Source organism: Aedes albopictus, chromosome 2 (assembly GCF_035046485.1).
Source record: "Aedes albopictus strain Foshan chromosome 2, AalbF5, whole genome shotgun sequence".
Taxonomy (NCBI): domain Eukaryota; kingdom Metazoa; phylum Arthropoda; class Insecta; order Diptera; family Culicidae; genus Aedes; species Aedes albopictus.
Window position 1 is genome coordinate 77,890,380 of NC_085137.1, and position 21,066 is coordinate 77,911,445.

General features: G+C 39.6%; 1 protein-coding gene across 3 annotated transcripts in view; it reads right to left on the bottom strand.

Moving 5' to 3' along the window:
• The window catches only part of LOC115261027 (protein O-mannosyl-transferase TMTC2), a 1,032,251-nt gene that overhangs the window by 958,050 nt on the left and 53,135 nt on the right, over window positions 1-21,066 (bottom strand). For all 3 annotated transcript variants that reach the window (XR_009997427.1, XM_062849978.1, XM_062849977.1), the window contains exon 2: window positions 13,017-14,502. Coding sequence is in view for 2 of the 3 variants with exons in the window: in XM_062849978.1 (XP_062705962.1) it covers window positions 13,017-13,042 (26 nt within the window). In the remaining variant the exon portion in view is untranslated. The remainder of the gene's footprint in view (window positions 1-13,016; window positions 14,503-21,066) is intronic.

Genomic DNA, 21,066 nt, shown 5'->3' on the forward strand with positions numbered 1-21,066 from the left:
GAAAATGCTCCAAATTTGGTCAAAACAGTTAAAACGGTTTATCTTTTTTGTTTCAAATTTCTCATCAAAGTTGTCTAAGAACCATCCTTAGAGCTTCAAAAAATGCACATTTTCGTGCGCTGAGAATATTGCTACGTCATTCCGTTCAAAAGATATTGATGATTTTCTAGAAAAAAATAGGTACTTTTCAAGTAATTTTCACTTGAGTTACAAAAAAACACCCCTCTAATTTTTTGATATGTTTTATAACAACATTTCTTCTTTTGAATGCGGGCAAAAGATATTTTTTATGTTTGCCCCAGCCCGTCATAACACCTTTTTTTTTTTTTAAAAAAAAAGGGTAAGCCATGATTTTCTGCTTATTTGAAATGTTTTAGGATTTTGCGAATGAAATTATCAATGATTGCCTTGGTGATCGCGACGCTTAATCAGTTTAATCAGTTTACGCTGTTAAGTGAATCCCCTTTATAATTTTTTAAGAAAAAATGCCTGTAACTTTTGAACCAAAAGAGATAACGACCATCTCAGCGCACGAAATGACGCGTCTTCAAGTTCTCTGCAAGTGTTTCTTGGGCGACTTTGATGAAAAATCGAAACTGAAAAAGTTAACGCCAGAAAACCGTTTTTTTCTTGAACCACCCCAAGTTTTTTTTTTTAGATTTTACCCTAGAGGGCATTCATCTCAGACCACCCTAAGCTTATTTAGAAAAATACCTCGAGATCGGTCAATTTTAAAGCTACATAAAAAGCGTCTTCGGCAAACTTGATCAAAATTGATAGATCTACATCTATGTCGAATAATATTTATAATTATTCTTGCAAATAAAAAAGTTTGGTAAATTGGGAACTTTGAAAATATGGACCACCCTAATTTTCATATATATTGAAAAGAGGGCCTTATTTTCAGGAACAACTTTGTAGAAGACCATATTGATCTAGAAAATCATTTGAAGGCGCTGAATGCATCTTTCCTCGTAAATCTGTTTCGTGGACCATTGTGGAGTGGAAATGAGGGTTCAATTTGGGGCTCATGAGACTACTAGGCAACTGATGTCGCTAACCACTCGGCCCTATAGCCCACACATTTGGACACTGTTGAATTTTATGTAGGTTTTGGCTTAAAAAAGTATTATTTTAATTATCATTTAATTATCACGGTATTTATTATATTAAAAAAGACAATTACATCGTGTTCGACCTGGCGGCCTCTACAGACTGAGCAATACAAACATTCGACAACGGACAACACATATTATAGTGGAGAATTTTTCGTTTGACGAAAAGTTTTTCCCGTCTGGAGCAGGAATCGAACCCACACTCCGAGGCTCACGAGACACCTGAACAACTGACGCCGCTTACCGTTCGGCCACGACACCCCTTTGCTTCTAACCCCCTCAATTGCCATAATTTTCATTTTGAAAGAGAAAATAGATTGTTTATTCCCCAATATCTGTTGAGCGCTTTTTTTGAGCTTGCTCATTCCAATTTTTGAACGGTTCAAGCTTTGTTCGTGATTGATGACCCAACATAATCCTATCATTTACCTCTTTTTAATTTACCCACCAAACCAAAAATAGACCCAACAGTTATCCAATGTGAGTCCAACATTGGTTTAACATTCGATAAAATTTGACCCGACATCCGCTACTTTTTCAGACTGGTGGTGTTTTTCAGAGCTTTTTCGTGCTTAGTATTCAGCTAGTCATTTGAGAGACAATTCATTAAAATGACAAGTAATCGCTTCTCATTTGAAGAGAGCTCTGGTTGACTGAAATCATTTTAAACATGACTATAAGTCAAAATGACCGTAAATATATGTTGGTTACTGTTCACATGAATGAGATGTTTCAAAGGATTCATGTGGATTTTATGGAAGTTTCATGGAATTTTCAGAAGGGTTTCTAGCTGCTTCGGGGTTTCAGATGATATTAGGATCTCCCCTGGAGGCTCGGGTCCTGGCTAGTACTTAGACTACCCGTTGAACTCAAGCTCCTGGATGCGGAAGGGGGGCCAACTCAACTAGCTGTTGTTCGGCTCGCCATTTACTCTGTAGTTCAAGTACGATTCGAGAAACCGTGGAAGTAACGGAGTCCCACTTGTCCGCCCCCATACACATCCTTTCAACAGTGTTGTCAGTAGAGCTTCCAATTTTCCCGGGATTCAGCTTCCCGGGAAACGGGAAAAAATATAACCATTTCCCGGGATTTCTCGGGATCCCGGGAAATAAGGAAACTTTATTTTTGAGCGAAAAGGGTATTTATTTTAAAGAAAATCGCAAATAAGATGCAATATTATTTCACTTCTTATTGTAGACAGTGAACAATTCAGGAAATTTCACGATAAGAAGGTTCATATTTTACCGTCAATGCGTTTAGGTACGATTTCAACCAGCAATAAATATTGAAATTTTGATTTGAAATACATGAATGTGTTTTGAAAAAGTAGTTTATTATTCATTGATTATTTTGGGTACATCACCAGGCGTACATTAACCCTAATGAATGATGCTCAATTTAATCTTAAGACTTATTCCTAAAATTCACAATCACATTGTTATTCCTATTGAACAGATACAGTAACACAAGTTAAGAGTACATAACACCCGATACAAAAAATAACTTACTAGAACTGATAAAAACAAAACGAAAAAAACTTCGATAAAGTCCAATAATGGCTTTATACGTGCTATTAACTGATCGTCTAATTAGCAAGTGCTTCATGAGGTTGTTGCACCATGATCTAATAGCAATGTTGAAATTTATATGTTCCTAAATTGTTGGGCAGTCACTATGACCTTTTAGAAATTTAGCTATAAATAGGACTGAACGGATAGCATTTCACATGTAAGGGTTGTTGGTAGATCAGTTGACATTCTAGGATGAACTCCATATGTACTCTGAAGCAGTATTAAAAAGAAGAAGAATCGTTGTCAGCTTAAATCAGTTTCAATGCCTTCAAATTATTAAGAGGATGTTATCTGCCAACGTTTTTCGTTAAGCTCGAATTGTATAATAACATCATCATAAATAACATCTGCATAGACATAGAGGTTATGTGATTTGAAGATTTGAAAAGAAGCTGGGTAATTCAATCATAGACACGCAAATTTAAATTGGTCCTTTAACACTTGACAAAAAATAGACAATAGAAAAAAAAAAATCCCGGGAAATTCGGGAAACCCGGGATACAAAAATTTGTTTCCCGGGATTGGGGAATCCCGAGAAATTTCATTTCCCGGGAAATCCATCCCGGGATTGGAAGCCCTAGTTGTCAGGCGTGATATCTCTACCGCATACCTCCTGCATACTCGACCTTTGCTCCACGAAACGTGGACATTCAAAGAGCACATGCTCCTCCAGGGGAGAGTGAACAACTTAAGGCGGTAGCTGGTGGAACGCTTACTATTAGAGTGTACTCATGTACGGTCCCCCCCTTCTCGAAGTCATCCCTAACGGGCGTACCGCGAAGGTAAGGAAGAGAGAGAATGAGTTTTTAGTGGGTCGATCCACACATCACCCGAGGAACCACCTCTTGGGTATCTGTTGCAGATTTTCTCATTCTAAAAAAAAAACAGATGGTATTAGGATGACAGGCCCTTGAAACGGCCATGAAACCCCTAGAAACATCATGGAACGCCCATAGACCCCCTCGATCACCTTTGGGACCGACTAAAAACCCTGAAACCTTTATAACGCTCCTGAAACTCCCTGACAAACTCTGGAAAGCCTTGATAAACCCTTAGGTCAGTTCCACTTAATCAAGTGTCAATCAATCGCAAACGCAGTTGCGTAAAAACTGGGTAGTTACATATCAAATGATTCAAAATTCTACAGTCAGATTCTCAGCTACGATATACAAATGAAACAGCCTGTTGAGGTTGTGATGGACAAAATCATAAGTAGGGAAACCACATTGAGTTATCTTAATTGCGTTTCTGCTACTACGAGATTCCTCAAAAGTGATAGCAAGACTCTCGCATGGGGGCATCCACAAACACTCAATTTCCTAATCGCTGCTTGATGTAATGCCGAGAAAAGATGTTAATTTTTTGAGCATTTGGTAAATCCAATTGGAAATGATTGAAAGATAAATAGGACAATTAATGTGACTTCCAATATGGCAACGAAAGGTACGTGTTCAAGAGTATCCTGTAAATGCAGGAAAACACCCAACACAAAATTGGTTTTGTATGAATACTTTTCCGATATCGTAAACAACATTGTGTAAACAAATCACAGTGGACTTTCCATTTTGGTAAGCATGTTGGTTCCCATGGAGAAGCATGTTTGCCAGAAAAACATCACGGGTGAGATGCTCGACAAAGCGTTCTAATCATTTCGAAAGTAGGAGGTCAAATTAATAGGTCTGATCTTCATACGATGCGTTATCCACTTACGGAATTAACTTGACAGTATAATCCCACCAAGATTTGGGAATAGCAAGGCTACAAACAAGTTGTTTTATCAAAACGTTTTGGGGCTCGAGGCATGACACGCGAGATTGCCATTTCAATTTTAATGAAAGTAGCAAACATCGGGTCAAACGCAAAATGCGGAACCATATAGGTGTTAGTTAAAGCATAACATCTACATAGAAAACTCTTCTACAAAGTAAGGTTCTTGGACCAAAGCTGTTATTTTATGCTGAAGATTGATCTGAGCTGTCATAACCATAGCCACTACCCAAACTGGACACGATCAAACTCTTACAATCACAACACAAGAAAAAAGAGCAGCGATAAAAACCAATTCGGTATCGATTGAAGAACGCCAGAGACGAAGATACGCAGAGGACACTGTGAAGAACGCATAATGCGAGGAGCCATATAGATTATAATTGAATAAAGCTAATAAACAACACACACTTAATTTTGAATACCGTGTTCGGTGATTTTTTGACGAAAATAGAACAGCTGAATACAGCTATACTGCATTGTTTACCTTTTGCACCCGGTTTTGACAGTTGGTGTATTGAGCTTCAGTAAAATCGATTACCGAAGCTACCGAAATAATTCTGCTGTTCTATTTTCGTCAAAAAAAAATTCTGAACAGGCAATTCAGGATTAAGTGTGCATACCAATAATCCCACTCTTATTGAGCCTCGCATTTGAGGCTTAATAAGGATAGCAGATTATTCCGGAGAAACACAAGGTCAACTACACCATTGCTCCGATTAGCGCAGTAAAGGCAGAATACTGTGGAGGGCGCCCTAGTGCTCCACCCATAGGCTCCGTTAAGCGGTTAGGGTTTTATTAGACCCCCTAACCATTTATTCCTAGGCACAGTAAGCATATAGTCGCGTTACACCATGAATTAGGGGTCACCTGTATAGTGGACTCTTACCACCGGAATAGGCAGTTCGTAGTGTTATTCTTAGCCAATTGTGACAACCGCTTCCGACACTACACAGCTATCTAGGCTATCGAGAAAAGAAGTTAGTATTGATGATCAACTTCATATGGACCCGAACAACAAGAAAAATCTCATAACATACCTATGGAACTCCCCATAAAACCCTTTGAGCATTCCTTAATTGACGAATTTCGCCCCAAATCGTATTCGGAGTTGGCAGCACCCTTTCAGATTACAATGAAACTTTCTGGGTATGTACACCAAGACTAGATAAGCCACTTTGCATACTTAGTTTCTTCAAAATTTATCTGGACTGACTTTTGAAAAGGGCTAAACTTTTTTTATGGATTTTTTAAAAATGTTTTTAATCAAAAAATGACTACTCCTACAAAAAAAGTGTTGTATGGGTGATTATCACAAAATAAGTCAAATTTTAAGAAAAAAATACTGAAAAAATCCAAAATGAGCCCTACACTGAAAAAAATCATTTCTAAAAATTCAAAGTTGATTTAAAAAAAACACCATTTTTGATTTTGATGAAATTTTGTCTCAAGACAGGTAATTATGTTCCCTACCAACCGTCCATACATCACAAGATGGGCACTTTTAAGGAAAAAAAGTTTTTCTAACAAAAACTTTTTCATATCCAAATTATTATTTTTTCAGTGTCTTTTTTCAAAAACAAACTAAACCAATTCGGTCGTCGTCGTCGTCGTCGTCTATTTGACTGCTCAACTTCGTACGGCGCGAATTAGGGAGTTTTTGGAGGCAAAGTGTACAGGCCGCGTTTTCATTCGGATCGTCCGTCGTCGTCGTCTATTTGACTGTGCTCATCTTCGTGATTTTGGAGGCAAAGTGAAGAGGCCATTTTTTTTTTCATTTGGGCCTGCCGCGTCGTCGTCGTCGCAGATTTGGCTGTGCTCATCTTCGTACGGGGCGGTTTAGAGTGATTTTTGAGGCAAAGTGAAAAAGCCGCTTTTTTTATTCATACCGGCTGCGTCGTCGTCGTCGTCAATTTGAATGTCCACATCGTCGTACCCGTGTGTAGTTGTAGCGGTTCAGTGTGATTTCGGAGAAGAGGCCAGTTAGTGGAAGATGCTGTAGCACATACGCACTGGACACTTCGAAGGATGTTTATTGGTGAGCTCTTTCCATTTTATCATAATAATAATAATAATAATTAATGCTAAAGGATTTATACAATTCTGCTCTGGTTTTTGTGTATTTATCTAACAAATATTGAAAAGTTCGTCACGTCATGTGTCGGCGTTAGTACCCAATGCACAATCAGTTGATAATAAATATGTTTCTTTCATTTTTTGCATTTACACAAAAATTTGAATGGTTTGTCATCTTCGGTGTCGACATTTAGTCAAAATGAATAAATGTTTTGACTCAATAGTAAAGGTTGCATGAGAGTCCGTCTTGGTTCGTCGTTGCATCGCGTCGTCGTCCTGTGTGCGTACTCATCTTCGTACGAGGCGGTTTAGTGTGTTTTTGGAGGCAAAGGAAGTGCCGCTTTTTTTCATTCGGATCGGGCGCGTTGTCGTCGACAATTTGAATGTGCACATCGTCGTACCCGTGTGTTGTTGTAGCAGTTCAGTGTAATTTCGAGGCCAGTTAGTGGAAGATGCTGCAGCTCTGGTTTTTGTGTATTTATCTAACAAATATTGAAAAGTTCGTCACGTCATGTGTCGGCGCTAGTTCCAAATGCACATTTAGTTGATAATAAATTTTCTTTAATTTTTTGCATGAACACAAAAATTTGAATGGTTCGTCATCTTCGGTGTCGACATTTGTAATATTTTAGTGCAAATGAATAAATGTTTTGACTCAAATTAAGGTTGCATGAATTTCTGGAAAAAGAGAGGGTCGGTAAAAGATAGACGGCGAACCATGCGGTAAGATCTTTCTGATTTATTTATCACGTGTTATTTGGTTAATACTTGTGAATTGATCGCGTTCAGCATTGTCTCGCGCGGAAACGCAAACTACAGATGCGTCGGTGTTTAGCATTGTGTTCTCCTTAGTTGCGAATGAATAACTTATGTAGGGTGAGTTTTGAGGCACAAAAGATCGCGTTCGTCGTCCAAGGTTTAGAAGGGTATTTCTTCGCGAGCGCATTATTAATCGCTAATCAAAACATTACACTCGTTTACCACGACAAAATCCTCAACACATCTCCATTTCCCCTGTCCAAACTCCTAGTGATTTCTCGTAGTAACGCAGAGAATTCCTCGGTTATTGGCCTAAGCGAGATTCACGTCATCACTTCCTTCCTATCTCAATTGACCTGCATTCGGACGCGGCCGGCGCTGGTATTGCTTATTGAAAAGTATTGGGATTCCAGCATTTACACAATGAAGAGAAAGCTAATCCCAAGCTCCATCTGTTGGTTCTTTGTGTAAATGCAGTTGTCCTTGCAATAACAGAGGAGCAACCGCGGGCGGTCAATCATGCTCATGCTCATGCTCATGCTCATGCATATGTACTATTCATGAAAATGTAAATTTAATGTTCAACAGTATAAGAATTGTGTCACAAGATGATGCGATATTTCCACCAGAACAGATAATTGCTTTTTCCGTGCTTGTGTAAAGTGTGCTTGTAATGAACACATTGAAGAGGAACTTACATTGATATTAGAATCAAATGACAAAGAAGAGATTATATTTCAGCAGTGGTTGAATACTGATCGCTGTAATTTAGAAACGATTATTAAACCTGTTGATGAATTTGTTCCGTATCTTGTTGATAAAATTGACAAACTTATAACACACGACTTTATTCATAAACAACAATCATCATTTCTCAGAAATAAAAAAGATACATTAAAGGATGATGAAATTCTTGCGATTTGTGATTTCTCTGAAAACTATTCATTCATAATTCAAAACGCTGCTCAAGGATATCATTGGAACAACTCGCAAGCAACAATACACCCATTTGAAATTTACTATATGAAAGATAATAAACTTGTAAATGTTAGCTTCATTATCATATCGGAAGTAATGGCTCACGATACAGTTGCGGTCCAGTAGTTCATCTCAAAAATGATAGATTTTATGAAACAATTAACGAACTTTTCTAAAATTTATTTTATGTCTGATGGGGCAGCATCATAATACAAAAATAAGAAGAACTTTGCTAGTCTATGTAGATTCCAGTCAAAGCATGCATTAAGAGCAGAATGGCATTTTTTTGCAACGTCCCACGATAAAGGTCCATGTGATGCTATTGGTGGCACTCTCAAGCGAATGGCAAAGAGAGCAAGTCTTGCTCGAGATTATGGAAATACCATAACAACTCCACGAGAGTTATATAACTGGGCAGTTGTACAGACAGATAAAAATATAACTAAATTAAATTTCTGTTACGTATCCACTGAACAGTACATTAAAATGTCAGAAGATCTCGAAGAAATATATAATAACGCCAAAACAATACCAGGCACTCAGAAATTCCATAGTTTTTTGCCTATTCCTGGCGACAAAGTAAAGGCAAACAGGTATTCTAATTCAGAAGATGAACCAAAAATATTTAGTATGATCGGAAAAAAATAGAAAAGAACATGTTTGAAATTGGCTCTAAGACACATATATATATATATTTGAAAAATTCATAATTATAAATAATTGTATATTTAAAAGTGCACTTCAATACATATTGCGATCAAACATTACATTTCCTAAGAAAATACATTTGTAATATTTTGAAGTTTTTTATGTATAGGAAAACCCTTCCAAATGATTGAATAAATAACACAAAATCTCCTAGAAAATTGAGTTTCATTGGATTCTGGGATTGTTATGGCCTTCACTGGTTTTATTGTTGATAACAAAATACACTGAAAAAAAAATCATTCGAACAAGAAAAAGTTTTTGTTAGAAAAACTGTTTTTCCTTAAAAGTGCCCATCTTGTGATGTATGGACGGTTGGTAGGGAACATAATTACCTGTCTTGAGACAAAATTTCATCAAAATCAAAAATGGTGTTTTTTTTTAAATCAACTTTGAATTTTTAGAAATGATTTTTTTCAGTGTAGGGTTCATTTTGGATTTTTTTCAGTATTTATTTCTTAAAATTTGACTTATTTTGTGATAATCACCCATACAACACTTTTTTGTAGGAGTAGTCATTTTTTGATTAAAAACATTTTTAAAAAATCCATAAAAAAAAGTTTAGCCCTTTTCAAAAGTCAGTCGAGAAAAAAAATTAGAAAAATGAGTATGCAAAGTGGCTTATCTGGGCAAGGTCTACACACCAAGAAAGTTTCGTTGTAATCTGAGAGGGTGCTGCCAACATTTGTTCGAGTTGGCGCGAAATCCGTCAATTGCATCTGAAATGCGCTGAAACGCCCTGAAATACCCCTGGGAATCTTTCAGTCCTCTGAATTCCACTCTGGAACACCCCTGGAACGCATTTCAAACCCCTTGGACACCCCTAGAACTTTCCTGAAACCCTCTGGAGCACCCCCTAGACCGTCCCTGGGAAGCCACTGTAACTTCTTGGAGAGCACAATTAGGTAAAGCGAAAAAAAACTGACGATCATGCTAACAGCTTCAGTTATGTCAGTGTTCAACAATGCATATAATTATTTGAAATCACTGCTGTTACTACATTCTGCACTCAGTTTACAGTTTTTTGTGGCTGATATGTCTCTTTGTTTTACATAAAACCAGTTGGGTTGTGAAAAGTTGCGTGCAAGTTTACATACTGACATAAAATGCTTAAATCTATCCAATTTGATTTGGTAAAACGAAATAATTTTCATGAGTCATTAATTTAGATGTTAATTGACCAATTTATCCTTTGATTGCCAAAAACATGTATTTCCATGCTAAGAGTGAAACTGGAAGCATTTCCTCACTTTTTGGTTTTTGATTTTTTATTAAATAACGAAGCAATATTTTCAAAACCGGTTTTCGTACACATCTAGAGGGTGGATCAAGGTATTCTTTTGATTTTTTTTTTCGTAATGGAAAATGTTTTTCGTTTTTGCAGAAACCATTTTCAAACGAAATTTCACAAAAGAAAAATGGTTTTTGAAAAAATGGAAAACTTTTTCAACGCGAAAAAAATTCAGAAGATCCATACTCTACATGTGTACAAAAACCGTTTTTGAAAAAAAAAAATGCTTCTTTATTTTTTTTAAATCAAAAACTGAAAAAAATGAGGAAATGCTTCCCGTTTCGCCTTAATGGGTTGCAGTCAAAAAAGCCCAAAATCACATATTTTCCCTTAAAAATTGAGATATAACTCAAAATTATGACGTGCTGGAGCAAATCTGAACCTAGATTCGGATTCAGCAGCCCAAAATCTATCAGAGACACATAAGTTTGCTCTCGAGACAAAAAAAATGTTGCGCTGTGAAATTGGAAAAAATCGTCGGAAGTATACATATGGTCTCCACTTTAAAATGAACTAGAAGAGGTTCTTAGAACCAACATTAACCCGGGAGCGGTCGCGTCGTGTACTGAGTACACGCACCATGAAAAACGCACGCTTGTGGTATACAGCGTGAGCGCGGCGTCGCTGCCGGTAGTCAAAGACGCGACTGCTCGAGGGTTAAATTGAAATTGATAGTATAAGATTTTAGGATGGTTCTCAAAACCTCTACAAGACTAAATCAAAATGATTCTTGGGCTACAGTTGTTTGTGCATCTTTCATGATTGAGTTGGCTTTCATATGGTGATTAGACCTGTTCACTTTTTTTGACCTACCCGTGTCACATCAAATTATCAATCCACATGCAAAAACAAGTCTTCAGTCCAAAAATGAGCCAAATTGATAAAGGTTTAGAGGTGTATCAAATCAATTTTGTGTTTTTTGAGCATTTCACGAAAATGTACACCAATATCCAAAAAATTGCACCGAAAAGGTACCAAAAACACCGTTAAAATATAGTTGGAACAAAACTCTACAACTTTGCCGAAGACACTACGGTGTTTAAATTGCTTATTTCAAAGTTATTCAACAATTTTCGTTAAAAAATCGCGAAAAAATACAATATTTTTACGGTTGTTCATGAAAAAGTCATGTAAATTTACATTGTTTTAAGTGACTAATTTAATTAGCGATTGCTCCTATGTGTTACGAACATTTCGACCATACATCATTTTAGTGTAGGAATTCGTTTTCATTGACTAATTATCAAAAGTATGTCACATTGATACTAAAAATCGCATAGAGTTGCCAGCACAAAATTAAACAAAGTTACCCATGATTAGAACGTCATTACATTTCTTTGTCGCATCTGCATCAGTTTTAATTTGGTGTAGATGGTTGAGCATGAGACTGCCGATTCGAAGATTCAAGGTTCGAGCCCTGGATTAGGATTTTTTGCGTCTCGATCCAGCTATAAGTTAATGAGACTACGCTCTGCATATCATTGCAATTTGGCATCATAGCCTTGTTTCGAAACCGTAGAGTGCATAGTAAGAATGAAGTTTCCCTTTATCGTGTAGTTGTGTTGCTTGTGGCTAGATAGATGCAAGTAATCTCCACAGTTGTATGATAAATTTTGCATACAGAAGCAGTTCCATCATCGTATTGAATTGTTTTAGCTAAATTAATCGGTATCAAACAGATGTCCAATATTTCGTCCAGCTGATCTCGTCGACACGATTTCTTGTCAACAAGTAAACTAAATATCTAGCTAGTCCTGGAATGGGCTTAATTGGCAGGTCCCGATCATCATTATTTGGGAGATTGCGCGTAAGTCATGGGCCATGGCTCATGGCAGATTCATTATCCTAACTGCTACAAAGAAAGAAAAAAAAAGTTTATTATGTATTTGAGCTTGAACCTGGGACCTTCTGATCTGCAGGCTCGAGCCTTATCATCTGCGCCATAGGGCACTGCATTGTTTTGATTATGTATGGGATTTTGACGTTTCTTGGCCTTGTTGTTTACAAAATTTCTGTAAGAATGAAAGAGAAGGAGAGAATTTCACGCAGTGCCCTATTTCTGATACTTGAATCAAAAGACATTAGAATACGATGGCATGACGTCTTAATCATGGGTAACTTTGTTTTAATTTGTGCTGGCAACTCTACGCGATTTTTAGTATCAACGTGACATACTATTGATAATTAGTCATAGAAAACGAATTCCTACACAAAAACAATGTATGGACGAAATGTTCGTTACACAAAGGAGAAATAGCTAATTAATGTAGTCACTTAAAAAAATGTAAATTTACATGTCTTTTATATGTAAAATCGTAAAAATATCGTGTTTTTTCGTGATTTCTCAACTAAAATTATTTAATAGCTTCGAAATAAGCAATTTAAACACCGTAGTATCTTCGGCAAAGTTGTAGTGTATTGTACTAACTATATCCTAACGGTATTTTCGGCACCCTTTCGGGGCAATTTTATGGATTTATGAGTAAATTTAGTAAAACGTTTACTTAACCATTTTTAATAAGTATTTTTAGTAAAACGGTTAAAAAAACACAAAATCGATTTGATACACCTTTAAATCTTTATCAATTAGGCTCAATTTTGGACTGAAGACTTGTTTTTACATGTGGATTGATAATTTGATATGTCACGGAGAATCGGAGAAAAAAAGTTTCAAAGTGAACAGAGTCAGTGTGCAAATTTCCAGCCGGAATTTTCAACTAACTAGCAAAAACTAATGTTCATAATCCGACTTACCTGTTTTTGTTGTGCCGCTGAGCCATTGCTGCTAGATGCGTCGTCTGCGTCGTAAGTGTAGCAAAAACTGTAGTCGACCGGAGCTCTCCTTGAGGGAGCAGCAACTCATATCACACACACAGGATACGTAACTCAAACACGAATGCGCGCAAAACTTTTCTATGCTATTTTTTGCCTCTGTACACCCGGTACCCGGCTCGACATATCATGCATGGAGCCGCTCCTCGTTTAAACACATTGTTTCACTATATTATACTACTCTCTTCCACGCGGATTTAATATCTCGCAATTTTTTCTTCCTCACTTGGAACAACCCGGCCCCGTAGCTGTAACACTCAATTAACTTCAAACTCGCACCAAATTGAATTTTGCTTTATTTTTCACGCTCTTTGCCGTCGCCTCCAACGCTTTTCTCGATTTTACGCGACCCCGAACCGGAAAATCTCTCTCGCGCGTAGTTTTTAATTCCGCTGCTCGAACGACGCAAAACTATTTATGAAAAATTTTTCGCCACTGCTGGCATTCCAAACTCGGCTGCTTCCTATACTTGACCACCATCATTGCCGCGGCGGGTCAACATTCTCCGGAAACTCGTTTCAGGAAGCAACGGCACCCGAAATGCCTCCCGTTTCGTTCCAACGATTTTCGGTCCTTGCGGAGAAATAAAAAATAAATTTCGTCCGGACCTAATCTTCCCAGTCTGGAATTCCACCAGCTTTTGGGCTTTACTGGCGGGCTTTTCCGACGTCGTCCCTCGCTCTTGTCGAGGAGGGCGAAGATGAAGACACGACAATACGACTTGAGCCCGTTTCCGGTGCTCTGCTGTGGTGCTATTTCGGCCTTTTTGGTCCCAAATGTTTCTCGATTCCTCTTGGCAGTTATTTTACCAATAAGAGGAGGTGGAGTGTGACCGGCGAGCGTCTTTCCTCTGCGTTCTTCTGCGTAGTTTCACCCGGCCTTGGTTGGGGGGACGACCGATGTCCGAAAGAAAGCGACAACTGTCTCTTTGTGTGAGTGTTTTAGGAAAAACTTCCCCAATGCTTTTTTTGAAGTCAGATCATCAAAATGTTTTCCATGTTATTATAGTAGAGCGACGAAGACTTTTCCCCCCACTCATGCTTCACTGCTTTCGTCCTGCGGCCTCTCGTCGTATCGGCAGCTGCTGCTCGCTGGGAAAGAAGAAAATCCTCGCACACTTCTATTCAAACAAAAATATTCGCACAATCCTTGATGAGAGGGGCGCGGGAGGTGTTGAGAGGGGGTGGGTGGCTGGTGCTTGGATTTGTCTTTTGGACGACCGACGAACGAGAGATGTTTCTTCTATTCAGCAGCAGTGTGGTGTGTGCTACTAGTGTGGTGACAAAACCCGGAAGGCGCGCGGTGCCACACCAAGTGGGATGAAAGCTTTCCTTTCATTTGGCCAAGCGCCTGGTGTTGGTTGTTATTTTTCTGTTGCTTCTCTGTCTCGATGTTGGCTGGTATTCATCTGAAAGAAAACCCGGTAGTGGGAAAGATGATTTTATTTTGTGTGATGCGAAACAAATGTGCAGGAAGAGTTTCATAAAAAAGAAGAAGAGGTTAGTGATGATGGAATTCAATATATTTACCGTTGAACCTCGGATGGAAATAACGAGCAAAACCATTGGTGCAAATTGTTGAAGAAAATGTTTCAGTGAATGCAACGTTTTTCATTACTAGTTTGAAATGAATTTTGGCATTAAAATCAAACCTATCTACACTGCGGAAACCTTCTATAGCGGGAACCCAAATTTCACAATCCCAGCGATATGCCTAATGATGTAAACGATATGAATTTTTTACATAGTTGGAATGATGAAATCTGCTGATCGATACCCAAGAGGTGAGTCTCTGGGTTATGTGTAGGTCGACCCACTAGAACGTCATTCTCTCACTTCATTACTTTCGCGGTACACCTGCTATGGATGACTTCGAGAAGGGAGAGACCGTACATGAGTACTCTTTATTGGGCTCTACCCCATTTGACATAATGCCATTTGGCATAACGCCGTTTGGCATAATACGATGAACAGCCTTCTTGGTAAGAATGTGCATAATCCTTGTTTAGCTAAATGGACATTATTCCAAATGGCCATTATGCCAAATGGCCATTATGCCAAATGGCATTATGCCAAACGGCATTATGCCAAATGGCATTATGCCAAAAGGCATTATGCCAAATGGCAATATGTCATATGGGGTAGAGCCCTCTATTGGTAAGCGTTCAACCAGCTACCGTCTTTGGTTGTCCTCTCTCCCCTGGAAGATTGGGCCCTGGCTAGTACTATAGACTTCCCGTTGTACACAAGCTAGGTTATAGCCCTAATAACGTCCACTGTCGATCGACTCTTGCGAACGCCAAACTGTTTATCCGAGAGCCCACAGTCATCTGGTTTCTCGGTATGCCCGCTAGCATACATACCGCGTCCTTTGAGACCGTGCGGTATGCGCTCACCACCCTAAGGCACATCAACCTGTGGGTACTCTCAAATCGCTTCACGTTTTGATTAACCATTAGCGCCTTCGACCATGCAGCGGCGCCATACCGTAGTCTGGAGACCGCTACTGCCGCGAGCAGCTTACGCTTACTCGAGACTATTGCCGAGCTATTTGACATTATCTTTGACAATGCCATTATCGCCATGCTTGCCCTTTTGCAGGCATATTCTACGTGACTTCCGAATTTCAGCTTATGGTCGATCATGACCCCCAATTGCTTCAGTGAGCGCTTAGAGTTGATCGTGTATCCAGCTGTGGTGACCATTGCCTGCTGTTCAGACTTGCGGTTGTTTACCATCACCACCACCTCCGTTTTGTAGTGCGCGAGTGCCAAATGTGTGACCTCATCCTGTCCTCCACTATGCCAATTGTGTGAGTTGCTGTCAGTTCCACTTCCTCTATCGACTCGCTGTATACCACGAGGGCAATATCATCGGCGAAGCCGACCAGCTTTACACCCGGTGAAAGTTTGAGCCTCAATACGCCATCATACGCCGCGTTCCATAGTACCGGGCCCAGGATGGACCCCTGAGGTACCCCTGCGGTGATGTTGTAGCTCCTCTCGCCTCGGTGTTTCTCGGAATAGACCATCAACATCGGCAGAATGATCGCCAGGTGGCTTCCTGGGTTAGGGCAGTAGAACCAATCGTTGGCTCATCCACTTTCCCTTATCTGCATAGCAGTTCTGAACGTGCCAGGGCCTAGGATAGGATGCGTCACGTAGTCAGCCGATTTGAGACCATTTTGCTGTCAAACGGAGACCAGTCGCTGATTGGTTGAAATTGATATCCGTTTGCTGCGATCAGATCGCTTTGTTATTGGTTTGGCCGTGTTGCTAGTTCGTAGGTTTAGCATATGATACCAATGTTAAAAATCATTGTATTTTTCTATTCAAGTTTTCTCGGCTTAAAAATGTCAACATTCAAATGTAAATCATCCTAAAGTAGCTGAAATGTATTAATATTGATAAATACCATTGATTTAGTGCAAAATCAATTGAAGATTTGACATATTTCGCTCTAAATGAAAGAGCATTTAGTTTGAAATCAATTTTACTTAAAATTTATGCTGTTCCAATTGTAATTAATGATTTACGGTGCGAAATATGCATCCAAATGCCAATCGACAACTTTCAATCGTTTGAAAGATTTGGAATAAAGAAAAGTGGCAGCACTGGATTTAGATCGTTGACGAAATCTAAGGGAAAAATATCAAGGCAGGCGAATTTCTGTTGTCACATCCTATCCTAGGCCAGGGCTATCCCGGGTCGTTCATTCCCAGGGCGAATTCGCTTTGGCAGGTTTGGCCATAGGGGATGGGGGCCCATGACCTTGTATCGTGGCAACGTTCCCAAGATCTTCTGCAGCATCTCCGGGGAGCGTTTTGGGAGTGCTGACGCGCCCTTCTTTTTGTTCATGACTACTTTGTAGGCGCTTACGCGCCTTAATCTCTCTGTTCTGTGCAAGTTTAGCCACCTTGTAGTCCTCACTTCGCCCGGTGAGAGCTCTTTGCATCCTCATCCAAGCTCTTAGGCAAGATGCGCGGAGCTCTGCGGTTTCTGGACACCACCAGTATGCCGATTTGCTTTCATTTTAGGATAAGAATCGTCTTGGCATCGCGGTGTTGCATGGTGGACTTAGGGTTCCGACTAGATCATCGCTGGATACATCGTGGGTGTTACCCTCCATAAGCAGTCGCTCCACAAGTGCCGGCTTATCGAAGCGCGAAGTGTCGCGTTAGTCGCGCATATTGAGAAGTCTTCACCGACGACCATGGGGCTCAACCCCACTAGTGCGCTTTATACATAGCTAAATCTAGCTTAGACAAAAACTGGTCTATCGACCACCTACGTTGGGTGGGAGGGGGGTGGGATAGACTACAGAAGTGAACTCCGTTGATCTTCGCTATTGCGAAGCCTCCGTACGACGTGGAAATTATTTCATGGACCTGAAAACGACCGGTTGTACTGATCGCTGCTAGCTTGGTCTTATCCACCCCGTTATAGATAGGGATGCGGTATGGGTCCGATAGTAGGGCGACGTCTATGCTTGACTCCGAGACTGACTGCCATTATCGTCGGTTGGTTCGACCTCCTCTCGTACCTGGACATTTAGGCCCGCCCGTCGTGTGACTCTTATTTGTCGTGCAAATCAGGCATTTTGGTTCCGAGTTGCACTTCCTTGCGATGTGGCCTTCCACTCCGCACTTCCTGCAGAGTTTACTGCTGTCAGGGCCTTTACACACTCACGACTTGTGTCCTTACTCGAAGCAATTGAAACACATCTCTGGTGGCTCGTAGATGCTGAGGGGACATACTGACTGCAGTCGTCATGTTCACCTCCCCTACTGGCAGCTTGATTGTGACGATTTACGTACCTGCCGGGCCTTTATGCAGACCGCGTTTTTTAAGTTGCTGTTTAAGTGCGGCTGAACGCACTTCTGCGCCGGCGATCTCGTCCAGGTTTTTACACTGGAAAGTCGTCTCCGCTGTCAGGGCACTCACCAGCACCTTTCCGCCCAGTACCCTCTGAGATAGTGCCTTGTAGCAGGTGCCGTTTTTGGTCGGTCCCTTCTCCAGCACTAGCATCATCTTTCCGGTCCTGGTTCACCGGATGCTTTTTACTTCCGTGCCCAGCGGTGAGAGACAATTTCCGCTCCCAATGGCCTTCAGCACCTCGTATCCGCTTCAATTTTGAAGACCAGCACAACGTTCCGTTCACGCTTGTGGGCTGGTTTCACGTTTCTTAAGGCCATCTTTTTTTCAACCGCAATCCAAGGGTTCCATTTTCCTCGGTCCGGTTGGCCCCCGTTTCTCTTAGGGTTGGCCTCCTGGGACTTGGTTTCCCTACCCCTTGCGCATTTCGTAACCGACTTAGAAGGCTTATTGCTCGCGCTAGCTGTCCCGGCTCTGCTGGGCGTTTCTTGGTCCCCGCAAGCCGTTCTACTAGAATATCTCCAAAAGCTCCTCCAAGGACTGCTTCAAAAATTCATTTTAGGGTTTATTCAGACCATTTTTCAGAAATTCTTTAAGCCATTTTACCGCTGATCTTTCAGAGCTTTATTGCTTGACAGTTCTCAAAGATGTTTCCAGTAGATTATTTTAGGGAAAGTTGGACAGGGATCATCAGTTCGTCGAGATTCTTTCATTGTTTTCCCTTTTGACATTTCCTTAGTGATTCCTTGAAGAATTCCTCCAGGACATTGATTTCCAAAATTTCTGCAGGACTTCCTCTCATATCTTGAGGAATTGTACAATAAATTCTTCGGAACATTACTACTGAGGTATCCGTGGGAGTTCTTGCCAGCAGGGATGGGAACACTCATTTGGAAAGAGTTACATTCACTTGGTATTTTCTCAACTCAGAAGCATGCTATCAAAAAACAGTGTATGGAGCATTTTTACCTTGCGGGTTTATCTTAAACTTTCCCGAATAAAGTAAGGGTCGCACACGCATTCCAAAGTCGTGAGAGGGCTATGAAGGCGAGTCGGCGAGTCTCCACGAGGTGAATGTAAATTACACTCACCTTGTGGAGAGTTGCCTTCAAAGCTCTGTCACGACTTTGGAATGCGTGTGCGACCCTTTCTTTATTCGGGAAAGTTTGAGATAAAACCACAAGGTAAAAGTGCTCCATACACTGTTTTTTGATAGCATGCTTCTGAGATGAGAAAACAGCAAGTGAGTGTAACTCTTTTCAAGTGAGTGTTCCCAACCCTGCTTGCCAGGATTGCTTAAGAAATTTCATTAGGGTTTTCTTCCAAAATTCCTCTAGGGTGTCCGATAGAAATTTCCACAGGGACTTCCTCGGAAACTACTCCTTGTGAATTTTGTTTTCAGAAATTTCTTCAGAAGTTCTTTCGGGAGTTTTTCCTTGAAATTACTTCCAGAACTCCCCAAACGTGTATAATTGAATTCTTTTAGAGATATAGCAGATAATTATTTCAGGTATTCTCTTAGGGATAATTTCAGGAATTTCTTCAAAAAATTCTCCAGGAAATCAGTCAGGGAATCCTTCTATTTTTTTTTTTCAAATAATCATTTTAGGAATCTCCACCAGTCTTTTTGGAGTTCTTTCAAGAATTCCTTTGAAAAATCCTTACGTGATTTCTTAAGAATTTGAATAATTTCTTTAGTAATGTTCTGTACTATTTCTAGAAGAACTGCTGAAAATATTCCTGGATGAATCTTTAAAGGTATCCCAGGAGAATAACTGACGAAATTTCTTTGTAGAAATTTCTGCAGGAATCCCTGCAAGAAATTGGCCAGTAATTCCTGGAGGAACGCTTGAAGGAGTCTGCTCAGGATTTGTAAGAACATTTAAAGAAATCCTTAAATCTTATGTAGCCGGCAGGGTACCCCGGTATCATATCCGATTTCATATCTCGATATTAAATTGGTTATCGAAAATAAGAAGTTGAAACTCTGCTAGATTTGAGAACTAGTGGATATCCACATCTTCCGACACAGACAAATACCAAAAATTATTCAAATCAGTGGAAAATTTAAGGAGATTTGATCGTTATAATTGCGTGGATTCCCCGCCGGCATTCTATGGATGTCTTATATTGGCCACACTACGGTTAAAATACTTGAAATATCCCTGGAAAAATTACTCAAGAAAGAAATCCATGGAGAAATCACAATAAACTCCCTGACGGAATTCTTGAAAAAATCTACAGTTTTAATTATATAAAAACTCTGAAGGGTTTTCTGTAGGAATCTCAAGGAAATCCGTGAAAGAACATTAGTAGGCAATTTTGAAGAAATTCCTGGAGGAATACCATGGAAAACTTCTTGAGTAACGCTTGGTTGAACTCCAAGAGAGTTTATTGAGAACTGCCTGAAGGGTTCCTGGAGAAAAATTTTAATAGAATACCTGGTGGAATTCTATAAAAATCCTGGAGGAATTCGGAAAATCTCTTGAGAAATTTCCATTGGAAAAAATGCTGGAGAAATATCTGGAGAAAAATATAAAGCAACACTTTCCGTGTAAAAATTTGCTGGCTGAAAGAATTTCTGAAACAATCTCTGAAAGACCGTTTGAATGCGAAAATGAACCAGCTTAGTGCTGAAAATCTGAAAATCTGAAAAATAATGAAATGTAAAACTTCTGGAACACTTGGTAAAAATATGAAGGAAACTGTGAAGAAATTAATGATTCGTGAAAGATATTCAAAAAGAATTTTTGAAGTAAGTTGAGGAAAAGCTTTGGATGGTATTAATGAAAAGCTTCCTGAATGAATTCTTGGTGAAATTTCTGCAGAAATTCTCATAAGTACATGTGAAGGAAGCACAGCGCTGGAGTTTTTTTTTTCAATTTCCTAAAAAAATGAAAGAATCTTTAGATCGCAGATCTAGTAGAAATCGATGCCAAAGTTTATTGAGATACTGAACATAGAATTTAAAGCTGACATTTTTGTGAAGTTTCTGGTAATCTAGTAACGATTGTGCTGTCGTTTTTTGAGAAATGCCAAAAGAATTTCTAGGAGATCCCTGTTGTAATCTGTGGATAAATTGTTGGTCTACCATTATGA